General features: G+C 39.7%; 1 protein-coding gene across 2 annotated transcripts in view; it reads right to left on the reverse strand.

Annotated features, from left to right (window-relative positions):
- The window catches only part of ubash3bb (ubiquitin associated and SH3 domain containing Bb), a 39,905-nt gene that overhangs the window by 5,728 nt on the left and 21,958 nt on the right, over nt 1–12,219 (reverse strand). For both annotated transcript variants that reach the window (XM_017713041.2, XM_017713042.2), the window contains 7 exons: nt 8,601–8,654; nt 7,061–7,247; nt 5,427–5,625; nt 4,545–4,714; nt 4,121–4,329; nt 2,866–3,010; nt 217–337 (listed from right to left, as the gene is read on the reverse strand). In XM_017713041.2, the coding sequence (XP_017568530.1) occupies nt 217–337; nt 2,866–3,010; nt 4,121–4,329; nt 4,545–4,714; nt 5,427–5,625; nt 7,061–7,247; nt 8,601–8,654 (1,085 nt within the window). The remainder of the gene's footprint in view (nt 1–216; nt 338–2,865; nt 3,011–4,120; nt 4,330–4,544; nt 4,715–5,426; nt 5,626–7,060; nt 7,248–8,600; nt 8,655–12,219) is intronic.

A 12,219-nucleotide genomic window follows, 5' to 3' on the forward strand; every position in this document is an offset into this window, starting at 1 on the left:
GATTTTCTTAAAGTGTTTATCTTTTAATAGTTTATATATAAACTCCAGTTTTGTTAAAACTCCTGTTTTATCATTTATTTACTTTGACTTTCCCTGTCCTTGCGCAAGAGGATTATCAGCTTGTATAAAAACAAGCATATGTGTGGTTGAGTGAGTGTTATGAGGATTTTAAGTCAATCTATTCAGGACAAATTTGCCTGAATTGGCTGAGGTTACCTTTAGCGTCAGAGCACTGTGAGAGCCAGTGTTTCCCGAACACCACATCCATCCTCTCTCCATGGCGACACACAAAGAGGGTTCTTTTAGGAGTCCGACAGTGACTGTTGATTCTGAGTACCTGCAGAACGTTTATGAATAAAGCTTCATATCTATCAGCAGTTCTTACATTCACAAAGTACCTCAGTCTAAGAAGAATGCAGACTCTGATCCTCCAACAGCACTCTTCATTTAAAATGCTTTTGAGAATACACTTCCTGGCTATTAAAGAAATCCTTTAATCATAAATGAGCAATAATAGCTCACAACACCCATTTTGATATACACTCACTGACCATCTGTTACCATGCACAATTTGTTGCTTGCCATCTTCTAGCCTTCATCAATGGATGTGTTACATGCACTTAATAGTCAGATAACTGCAGAAAATCTGATTTTGTCAATAATCCAATCAATGTGTTTACATGCACTTGAGTAATCAGATAATGGGAAATAAGTGTCAGGTAGTAATTGGATTACTGCTTAACAGCCAGTCAATAAACTCATAGAATAAGATGTGATGGAAACATAGCGTAAAACTTACTTTACTTGAAAACAAACATACGTAATGTAGCAGAAGAACATATAAATCATTCATTTTTTAAGCATGTATCTGGTTTCAGTGTTGCTCCAAAAGTGTTTTGTTCCCGTCTCACAGGTGGTTTCCGCCCATGTGCAGACTGAGAAATCCGAAAGAAATCAGAGTAAGAGTATACATGCGCTGAGAAATCCAATTATGGGGCACTCGTGGGCTGGAGGTTAGGGATCCAGCCTTGTGACCAGAAGTTTGCTGGTTAGATCCCCAGAGCTGACAGCACATGACTGAGGTGACACCTAACCCCCAACTGCTCCCCAGGCGCTGCGGATTGGGCTGCCCACCGCTCTGGGCAAGTGTGCTCACTGCCCCCTAGTGTGTGTGTGCTCACTAGAGTGTATGTGGTGTTTCACTTCACAGATGGGTTAAATGTGGAGGTGAAATTTCCCCGTTGTGGGACTAATAAGGGTCTCTTAATCTTACTGAGCTAAAATGCAGCTCTCTTTATCAGATTTCTAGACTTTCCTCTGGATCTTGATTATGCTGTTTACATGACCATTTGAGTAATCAGACAAGAGCAGAAATCTGATTCTGATTGGATTATTAAGTGCATGTAAGCAGTTTTGGTCCACGTCCACCAGCTCTTGGATGGTTATTTTTAGGTGGTGGACCAGTCTCAACATATAAGTGACACTGATGTGAAAAACCCCAGCATTGTGACAGGTGGGCTACATTCAGTGATTGTTGAAGTTCATAGTGTCTGTTACGGTAGCTGACCAGTGAGGGGAAGATAATGATAAACTGCTCTAAAAACGTGGATAGTAAGTTTTAGTGTTGTAGTACTCCAGGCCGGTCTTGGTCTTGAGACCAGTCTTGAGACCACAAACTAGCGGTCTCGGACTGGTCTTGGTCTCAACCTCAACCTTTGGACTTGGTCTAGTCAAGGTCTCAGGGTTAGGTGGTCTATTGGTGGCAACTGTTGTCAAGACCAGCCGAGTCTGATGCCTTCATCTGAGGTAACTGGAAGCAGAAAAAAGTGCTTTTCCCGTGTACTAAACTCTCTGCTCGGTGCTGCTCTTCGGTTGTGTCACTGATACACACGCACACACATGCTGCTAGGATACAAACAGAAGCAGCCGAAGCTGGAAGACAACACAACAAGTTTCAAGCTCTGTCTAAAAGAAGTAGCGACAAAGACAACTTTCTTTATTCTGTTATTTTATGTGCGCATATGACACTGTAAGTAATTATTTATTTCAGTTTTCATATTTATAATTATTAACTTAGTAGTTCATCACTCAGCTGTATAAGAGTCAGCACTAACTGTTGTTCTGACGAATTGGGCTTCCTTATGCTACCAAAATGTCAGAACTCCTTATGAGAAAATATTGCCAACTTTAATGGGAAGATAATATTACTGAGAGCTTAAATTCACTGCTAATTAAATTGTTTACAAATCTGTTGATAGAACATCATTAATTGTAATTAACATTTGCCTTTTTTCGCTGTATTTTTAGCTATTTTCATTATTTTATGAGTCTGTGTAAAGTCTATTACTTCTCCCTGCAACAGTCATCGTTGCAGAACATTATTATTACTATGTTCTCATTTAATAATAAAAATGGATGTAGTTTATGTTCATTTGAGATTAGGAGGTGATTCTGAATAGGTTTTAGAGAAGAAAGGAATAGAGAATAACGTCACCACTGCTTCTAGTTACACTGTAAAGTTTGATATATAATAATAATTCATAATGTTTTGGGTTATATATTATTTTATGTTATATTTTACAAAACATTCTACAACATATCATATTATGTATTAGTATATAACATATCAGTGATGATAATGAATGCACAATTGACTACAAACAAACTTTTTTTTATCTATTTATTTTTATGTTAATCTGGTCTTGGTCTTGAATCAGACTCGACTACTAAAATTCTTGGTCTTGACTCAGACTCAGTGTGTCCTGGTCTCAGGCTCTAGCGTTCTTGAGTACAACATTAGTAGGCGTGTTATCCAACAGCGTGTAATCTGCATCCTACAAATTGCATTATGTCAGATAAAGGCACCTGCATAGGTTGGCACACCACACTCAGGATGGATGAATCCCCTGGTCTTGAGTTATCCAGGCACTGAATGCTGAGCAGCCCATCCAGTGTTCTGCTCTCTTTGTTGCTTTTTTCTGAAGGTGAGGCACTGAAGAACGAATGTGACCTGTATACGATGAATAAGAGCAGTCTTACTCTTAGCTTTAGCTTCTGATCACATTCAGGTTACCACCAAAAGCTTTCATCACTGTAACATGCTCTTTGCTTATTTAAGTCTTTCTAAAATTTTCTCTCATTTTTTAAGACAGGACTGCACAACGTATCCTTTGTTCATTGTTAAAGCAATACTGGCCTTTGCAATACTGATATAGTTAATATTACTGCAATATTGACTGACTGATTGATGAGCCCTTTAACCAATCACAGTGATGTTTACTCTGTGCTGAGAGAATCTTGACCAACCACAGCTACAGATGAAAGGTTCTGTGGGTGCTTTGATAAATTAAGGTATTTACTCACTATATAACTCACTAAAAGTAAACTGCTTTGGTCAAAACATCGCAGGTCATTTTTAACCATGTCATGTTAGTTTTTAAAATGGTAGTTATTTTAATATGGTCACGACAATATATAGCAATATAACTGCAACACCAGCCTTGTGACTGAAAAAATGCGGCCATAGATGAAAGGTGTGTGTGCAGGGAGTTTGTATGTATCGGGGGGAATTCAATCAATTTTTTAAAAAGTCTGCATATTTACTTCATTGAGATGTAAATAAAGCCTTTTAGAGTGTTTTGATATGAAAAGGTTAAGCACAGAGAATCTTACTGATTTCCTTACAGGGGTGGGGATAGAAACTCAGTGTTACAATATCTACAAACCATTTTATTTACCTTACAAAATGACCAGTAAACTTATGTTGTTTTTAATGGTAAACTAGTGGTAAATACAATAATCTGCTTTTTCTTTGGCAACTTTTTTTTATCTTAAAGCCTTGTACCTCTCCACCTCAAATGGATTTAAAAAATACATTTTATACAAAATTTAGCACAAACAATGTCTCTAGTTCTTGCGTTGTAGCTTTTAGAGGCATTAAACATTTCACAAGTCTGGTTCCCATGATGACTGTTGTTAACAGATTTCCCTAGGACAGTGCTACATTAGTCCTCCCTCAACTTTGGTTACATCATAACAATTGTTATTAAGCAAATAATTAAGCAGAAACTTTGAAAAATTGGTGGAATTCCCCTTTAAGTAAAGTATTAAAGGACCTCACCCGTGGCAGACCCATGTGTCGCATTCATCAGCCCGACTAACGTAATTTTCAGGCAGCAGTCCCGAAACCCCTGTGCTCAGAGAGGTGCCGTACACCCAGCCCTCGCTGGTGCTCATCTGCTCCACTGAAGACGTGAAGACAAAGTCACCCGGCACCAGCTCCAGCTCATCCTCGTTCTGAGGAACGTAGGGGTACATCACCCTCAGAGTCTGGAGATCAGGCAGAGAGAGCAGAGTGATCACACATAAAGAGGCGGTTTTCCTGGATTACATGTCAACTGTGATTCATGACTGCAAGACCTGTTTTAGTCTAGACTTAGGCTCAAGTCTGATCTAGGAAACCAGCACACACTAGACTAGACACTCTTTTGAATTCAGAGAGTACAACACAGTGATGGCAGCGCACTCTTACATCAAACACTTACCTCATGATTTGCAAATCTAATGTCCCGAGAGAAAAGTACAGCGAGCCAGTCACAGCCGAGCTTGACCTCAATTCCTCTCGCCAGCTTTTCCAAGGACGCCAAATGACTGCTTGGAAAGTGGTAGGCTAGAGTCACATGCAGCTGCTTCTTATGGGGCTCTACATGGACATCTGTGAAACAACAGGGAGCAGTTTCTTGCTTATGAGGTTTCTCACACTGACGTACAGCTCCTTCAGTAGTGTGCAAAAGTTTGGATGCCCGTGGCCAAATGACTGAAGATTTTCTGAGCGTAAATAAATTAAACACATCCTCTACAGAACATACACAACACATATTGATTATTTGCCTAATTTAACATATTGAAAACTAATGAAACATAAAATTTTGCCTGTGCAAATGTGACATTTTACTTTTATATTTGACTTTTTTTCCAATGTTGTACTCGAGCACACAAATAGAACTTGTCCACTAAAATTTGTAAAAGTTTGTTCACTGTAGTTGAGCGCACTTAGAAAATCATCAAAACATTGACCGAGGTGTTCAAACTTACATACAGCTGACTAGAAACTGACAAAAAGTTACATGTCTGTTACTCCTGTATTTAACTATGCAATGTCCTTTTGTCCATTTTCATGGATATACATTATGTCAGAAACCACGAGTAAGTCTATTTAGATTACAGCTCAGCATGGTTTCATACAGGCGTGTGATGATTTAGGTATGCAGTTTGCACAATGATAACTGGTGGGGTATAAGCTTACACAGCTGGATTAGCCTCACAGCTCCAGTACAAAACTAAAGCAGCAAACTTTAGACAACCTGGTTGATCAGCTACATTTGATAAAAGGAGAAATTATGAAAATTTCCTTCATGGTGTTTGACCTGCTTTACTGGCAGCTTCTGCAGCAAAGTCAGCTGCAAATTTCTTCAGTGTCTCAGCCACCTGTTCCTCGACGAAGAGGCCAATGAAGTTGGCAGATGTGTAGAGCTCGAGGGGCAGGGGGCTGGGGAAGCGACCTCTCCACTGACTTACTGAGGACTGCAGAGCCCCACACAGAGCCTCCACCTTACTGTCTGCACACTGGACAAAAGGAAAAGAGGGCAGAGTCACCTACATACACTCTCATTCAAAAGTTTGGATTCATTTGTCATGCAGTCACATGCGAAAGTTTGAACACTAGTTAAATTACATGTTTTTTTTTTCCCCTAAGTGAACCCCCACATGTCCTCTACAGGGAACTGCAGAAATATGAAGTAGAAATATGAAACAGTGTCACGGTTGGCTCCTCCCACTTCCATGTGCATTTTGTTTTGGTTTTAGTCCTGCCCCTTGTTTTGTAACTCTGCCCCTGATTGTTTTCACTTGAACCTCGTTATCCCTGTGTATTTAAGCCCAGTGTTTGCTGGTCATTGTTTCATGTAGCAGTCTTTGTTGGAAGCTCTGTGTTGTTTGAATCTGTAGGGTGTTTGTTTCTCTTCATGTCTGCACCCAGATCTATCCGTGTTGGTTATATGAACCTGGACACTCTTGACCATGACCCTGGATTTGCCCTTAATAAATCTCGCTTATCTCAGCATATGCGTCCGCCTCCTCGCTCCCCGTTACAAACAGAAAGTAAGAGGTATTTTAGTTTTTTGTTTAGTTTATTGGAAACACCAAATTATTATTATCCTAAGAAAATTATACACAATTCCTTCAAGTTATCAACCTCGTTTTTTTCAAAATCAGACATTCGGAAAGCTAAATTCATTCCTGATGTTCTACTGTCATTAAGGAATCACCTACAGGTCTTTTCTTTATCCTGGACACAGCAAACACTTCTTCATACCATTCCCTGCTATTTATTTGAAATTTTTAGGAAGAACTACAACACTTTGATCATATTAGAATTGTTTTATACATGTAAAACATACATTATACAGAAACAAAAAACGGACTTCTGGACAGTCGGGTATGATTGGCTTACATTATTTAAAACAAGATACTTAAAAACACATGTCATTGATAATTATTTCTCCTAAAACCAACACTAGAATATAACTCAGAACCAAAACATTAGGCACTCTGAGGCATATAATAAGTTATAATTCTACTGAGTAACAAATGGATGGGCGATGCTTTAATTAGGGGGCAGTCGTAGGCTGGAGGTTAGGGAACTGGCCCTGTGACTGGAAGGTCACCGATTCGATCCCCAGTGCTGACAGTCCATGACTGAGGTGTCCTTGAGCAAGACAATTAACCCCCAAATGCTCCCCGGGCGCCGTGGATAGGGCTGCCCACCGCTCTGGGTAAGTGTGCTCACTGCCCCCTAGTGTGTGTGTGTGTGTGTGTTCACTAGTGTGTATGTGGTGTTTCACTTCATGGATGGATGGGTTAAATGCGGAGGTGGAATTTTCCTGTTTGTGGGATTAAAAAAGTTATAAAAAAAAATTAAAAATACAAGCTTGTATACAGAACACGCAGCAAGTTCCAGATGTTTCATAAAATCCATGAAAAAAAATGCTCTACAGCTCACCATGAAGAACTGGCAGAGTGTGATGTGGGGGAATATGTTGTGAGCTTTGTTCTTGCCACAGGTCAGCCGGGACTGCTGCCAAAAGTGGTTGAGCTGGTTCTGAAGGGGGCCGCTGGGCCGCAGGTACAGCACATACTCTCTGGGTAAGGGGTCGTCCAGGAAGGGGTCATCTACATGGGAGAAAAGCCTGAGGACGACAGACCACATATTTCACAAGTTACTGTCTCAATTAGTGCAATACTGTAGACGAGTGGCATTCGTGCTTATGGCAACTTTTTCAGAACACAAAGCAGTGGGTTAAACTGCAATTGTGGAAGAACAGGGCTCTACTACAGCTGATACAATGCAAGAATTAAGTGATCAGTGGATTTAGGTGTGCTAGTCCCAAAAAAGGCAGAATAATTCAAAGCCTATAGATTTGAAAATACATAATAATACATAATACATAACAATAACAACATGTTTTATTAATTGAGCACCTTTAGGTATGCTTTACAACACATAATAATACATCAGTAATAAGGAGGAAAACTGTAATATTGCATATAATGCATATAATAAAATAGAATCAATAATAGTAGGAGAAAAACAGAAGAGAATTAATTTATTTGTTTTGATACATCGACCTGTCCAGGGTGTATCCTGCCCTTCGCCCGATGACAGCTGGGATAGGCTCCAGCATCCCCGCGACCCAGAAGGAGAAGCAGTTTAGAAGACGTGTGTGTGTGTGTGTGTGTGTGTGTTTTAATACATCATGAACTTATTTTATTCAACTGAGTAATATTCAATTAATTCAATGAAAAGCATTAATTTTTTGACCAAAATAAAAGTCTCAGGCCATTTTAAATTTGCATGGCATATAGTTTTACTGTATTAATTCCTTACTTTCTAAACAAGCTCCCGTGCTTGTGTATTCAGCGTAATCTTAAGTTTGAACACCAACGGTCACATTACATCTACTGGTGAAAGTAAGTGAAAAAAGGTGAAGGCAGCAAACTTAAATATTAACAGGCGATTTCTATTCATTTGCATTTTTGTTTTCCCTTTTTCCCACTAAATTAAATTCAGTAAATAAGTAGTAAGTGTACATTAATGTGCAGACATGCGTTCTCTCATAGAGGATGTGTAACTTATTTTCACTCAATCAACAACACGCGTAATTAAAGGGGCACCCATACCTTTGCAAATGGCTGCATAATTATAAATCGTACCAAATTAAACGAACTGAATCAAAACATGATGAAATCTGGGATACACTGAAGCACGTCTCCTGAAGAACCGCAATCAGACTGAATTGGTTTCAGATCAGAGGCTTTCACCCCGACTAATTACTGACTAATAAGCCCGCCGTTTAAGAGGTTACAGCAGCCCTGCTGTGGCCCTCCAGGACAGCAGTTTGACACGTGACATGCAGCACATTCTAGCCAGTGGGAGGCAGCAGAACACTGCAGGAAGGCAGCAGTCACTTTGAGGAAGTATGCAGTTGTGTTTGACTATGACTGCTTGCAGTATTGATGAAACATTATAAAAGGAGACTCACCAGTCACATGCAAGCTGCACACTCCTGCCTCCTGTAGACACCAGCGCCTTCAGCCTGCAATCAGATGGAGATTAGGATCTCATTATGATTTATTATCTCTCTTCTCCAGCTTAATCTATGTGGGAATGTCACTCTTCACCCTCTTTAATTGAAAAACAGGGCTGTCCCGATTTATCAGTTGAAGTCTGATTATTTGATTTAAAAATCATCGTTTGAATATTATTTTCTCATGCGGTCTGCATGATGATAATGCATATTTTACATTCTTGTACTGGTCTGTATCACAGTAAATAACAGAGCCTGATGGGCACACCCATTTAGATACACTCTTCACCACACTGTGTTTTATATACAAGCTCATTCGAAGTCTAAGACTAGTTTATCTTTTTATCTAAAAAGTCTTTTGAAATCTTTAAAAGGCTCTGCACAGTGTGGTCAGACTATTGTCAGTGTGTGGTCTCATTTAGAGTCTTAAAGTCCCCCATTAGTCATTAAAATAACCTGTAGATTACTCATTTACTTATATAGTCGCTAGTGGCAGCTCTGGTGTGAAGTACACAGAGATGTTCTGTGGCTATACTGTATATACAGTTTTATGTTGCACATGGTTTATCATGGGAAGGGTTCCTGCTTGAGCTGACTAAAAGCGAGTGGGCGGACATGAAGCTAAGCCAAGAAGTGATACTGCGTGTTCCACGATGCACCTCAAAACCAAAGAAATGACTTATTGGCGCCCATGCACGGTGCCTCACCGTGGCCGCTGACAAAATGGAGAAGATTTGACAGAGAGGGCCGCGCGATTGATATAACAACTCCCTGACGCTTTCACAAGAGCCTGTGGAGACGGTTAAGTTGTGTGGGAGCTGAGTTCATCACAGCGTTCTCTCACATCATCTATTATTATTTGAGAGGTTTAAAAAAAGAGCAGAATAACAGGGGGGCTCTTCCTCCTTCGTTCAATCACTCTCTCATCTCACTTATTACATACCAGTCTGCATGGTAAATAAAAATGACTTTTTAAACATTTTGGACGTTCAATTTTTTAAGGTTCACTGATGTTAAAAGGAGCTTACATAATGTTACAGTGCTGACACAGAAGCCCAAGCTTTTCATAGAAGCAATGAAAAAATAATAGGTTATTCTATCACATCTTTGCCCTAGTGTTCACTCCTTCAGCTGAATGGTGAAAAGAAGTGGATATTAGCAGTTGGTGATGGCAAAAATATGGAATAATACTGTGCACTGAGCTTTAGGTACTTGTTACTTATTTTTTACAGTCAGAACTAAAGCTGAAAAAATAATATGCAGTATAATATTAAAATATCAGTATGTAACCCTTCTGTTATCCTCAAATCTACTATTTATCTTTTATCCTTGGGGTAAGTTTGACTCCAGCAATTTAAACCTGCAGGAAATATTAAAGTTCTGGTGGGAATTACAGTTAGGCCCATAAATATTTGGTACAAAATGTGACACAATCTTCATGATTTGGGCTCTGCATGCCACCGCATTGGATTTGAAATGAAACAACTGAGACGCAATTGAAGTGTAGATGTTTAGGTTTAATTCAAGGGGCTGCACAAAAATATCCTATGAAATGTTTAGGAATTGCAACCATTTTTCTACAAAGCCTCCTCATTTCAGGGGCTCAAAAGTAATTGGACAAATTAACTTCACCATAAATAAAATGTTCATTTTTAATACTTTGTTAAGAATCCTTTGCAGGCAATGACTGCCTGAAGTCTGGAACCCATGGACATCACCAAACGCTGGGTCTCCTCCTTTGTGATGCTTTGCCAGGCCTTTACTGCAGCCGTCTTCAGTTGTTGCTTGTTTGTGGATCTTTCTGCCTTAAGTTTTGTCTTAAGCAAGTGAAATACAGGGTCTAACGGGTCAAGATCTGGTGATTGACTCAGCCGTTGCAGAATATTCCACTTCTTTGCCTTAAAAAACTCCTGGGTTGCTTTCGCAGTAAGTTTCAGGTCATTGTCCATCTGCACCGTGAAGCGACGTCCAATCAGCCTTGCTGCATTTGGTTGAATCTGAGCAGAAAGTATATCCCTGTACACATCAGAATTCACCCGGCTCCTTCTGTCTTCTGTCACATCATCAATAAACGCTAGTGACCCAGTGCCATTGGAAGCCGTGCATGCCCATGCTATCACACTTAATGAGGGCCTCCACCATGATTTACAGGCGATCTGGTGTGCTTTGGATCATGAGCCGTTCCAAGGCTTCTCCATACTTTCTTCTTCCCATCATTCTGGTACAGGTTGATCTTAGTTTCATCTGTCCAAAAAATTCTGTTCCAGAAGTTCCAGGCTTCTTTAGACATTTTTTGGCAAAGTCTAATCTGGCCTTTCTATTTTTGAGGCTGATTAGTGGTTTGTACCTTGTGGTGAACCCTCTGTATTTGCTCTCATGCTCTCAAGTGTTCTCTTCATGGTAGACTTAGATACTGATACACCTACTTCTTGGAGAGTTTCTTAGCTTGGGTGGATGTTGGGAAAGGTTTTTCTTCACCATGGAAAAGATTCTACAATCGTCCACCACTGTTGTCTTCTGTGGACGTCAAGGCCTTTTTGAGTTCCTGAGCTCACCAGTACATTTCCCCAGAATGTACCAAACTGTTGATTTGGCCACTCCTAACTTTTCTGCTATCTCTCTGATGGATTTGTTCTCTTTTTCAGCCTAATGATGGTCTGTTTCACTTCCATTGAGAGCTCCTTTGACCACATGTTGTGGGTTCACAGTAACAGCTTCCAAATGCAAATGCCACACCTGGAATCAACTCCAGACCTTTTACTTGTCTAAATGATGACGGGTTAATGAGGGAACAGCCCATGAAATAGCTTTTGAGATAATTGTCCAATTACCATTGGACCCTTGAAAAAGAGGCAGCTACATATTAAACAGCCATAATTCCTAAACCCTTCCTCCGATTGGGATGTGAATACCCTCAAATTAAAGCAGAGAGTCTGCACTTTAAGCTCATGTTGATTATACAACAGTTTCTTGAATTTGTTTCGGTAAACAGCTAAAATACCAAAACTTGTGTCACTGTCCAAATATTTCTGGTCTTAACTGTATGTTTTCCACTTCCCATGACGTGTAAACTATCAACGTGAACTGTGAGTGAACTATGTTAGGTTAGGGCCCTAAAGCAGATGGAAGTTTTTTGAAGATTATAAAATTGCACCTCAATATCTTTCAAAAACATGCAAAACAAATGTGAGTAAAATGTTGATGTTTCTTATGTTTTATACAGCTAAAACAGGCAAGGGTCGAACTGACCCCAAAGAGCACCGACGTGTAAAAGAATATGTAAAACACACTGAAAACATATCATGTAAATATAATTTTACTCAGGTTTTCTGTATTAAATTAGGACATTAAATATGATGCAAAAAATCTGATATCAATGCTTTTATATCCATTTAGAGGTAAACATTGCAGTGCATCAAGCTGACCCCAAAGACAATAGGAGGGTTAATTTGCCCACTCTTTTCTTTTATGCACCCTACTGCCACTTTAATTCCTCCAGTCTTCCACTCTGTTACATTCCCCACACATACCTCAGCTGTCTAGCAAGTTTCTTTCAATGTGCATCTAAAATGTC

The sequence above is a fragment of the Pygocentrus nattereri genome, chromosome 17, assembly GCF_015220715.1.
Source record: "Pygocentrus nattereri isolate fPygNat1 chromosome 17, fPygNat1.pri, whole genome shotgun sequence".
NCBI classification, from domain to species: Eukaryota; Metazoa; Chordata; class Actinopteri; order Characiformes; family Serrasalmidae; genus Pygocentrus; species Pygocentrus nattereri.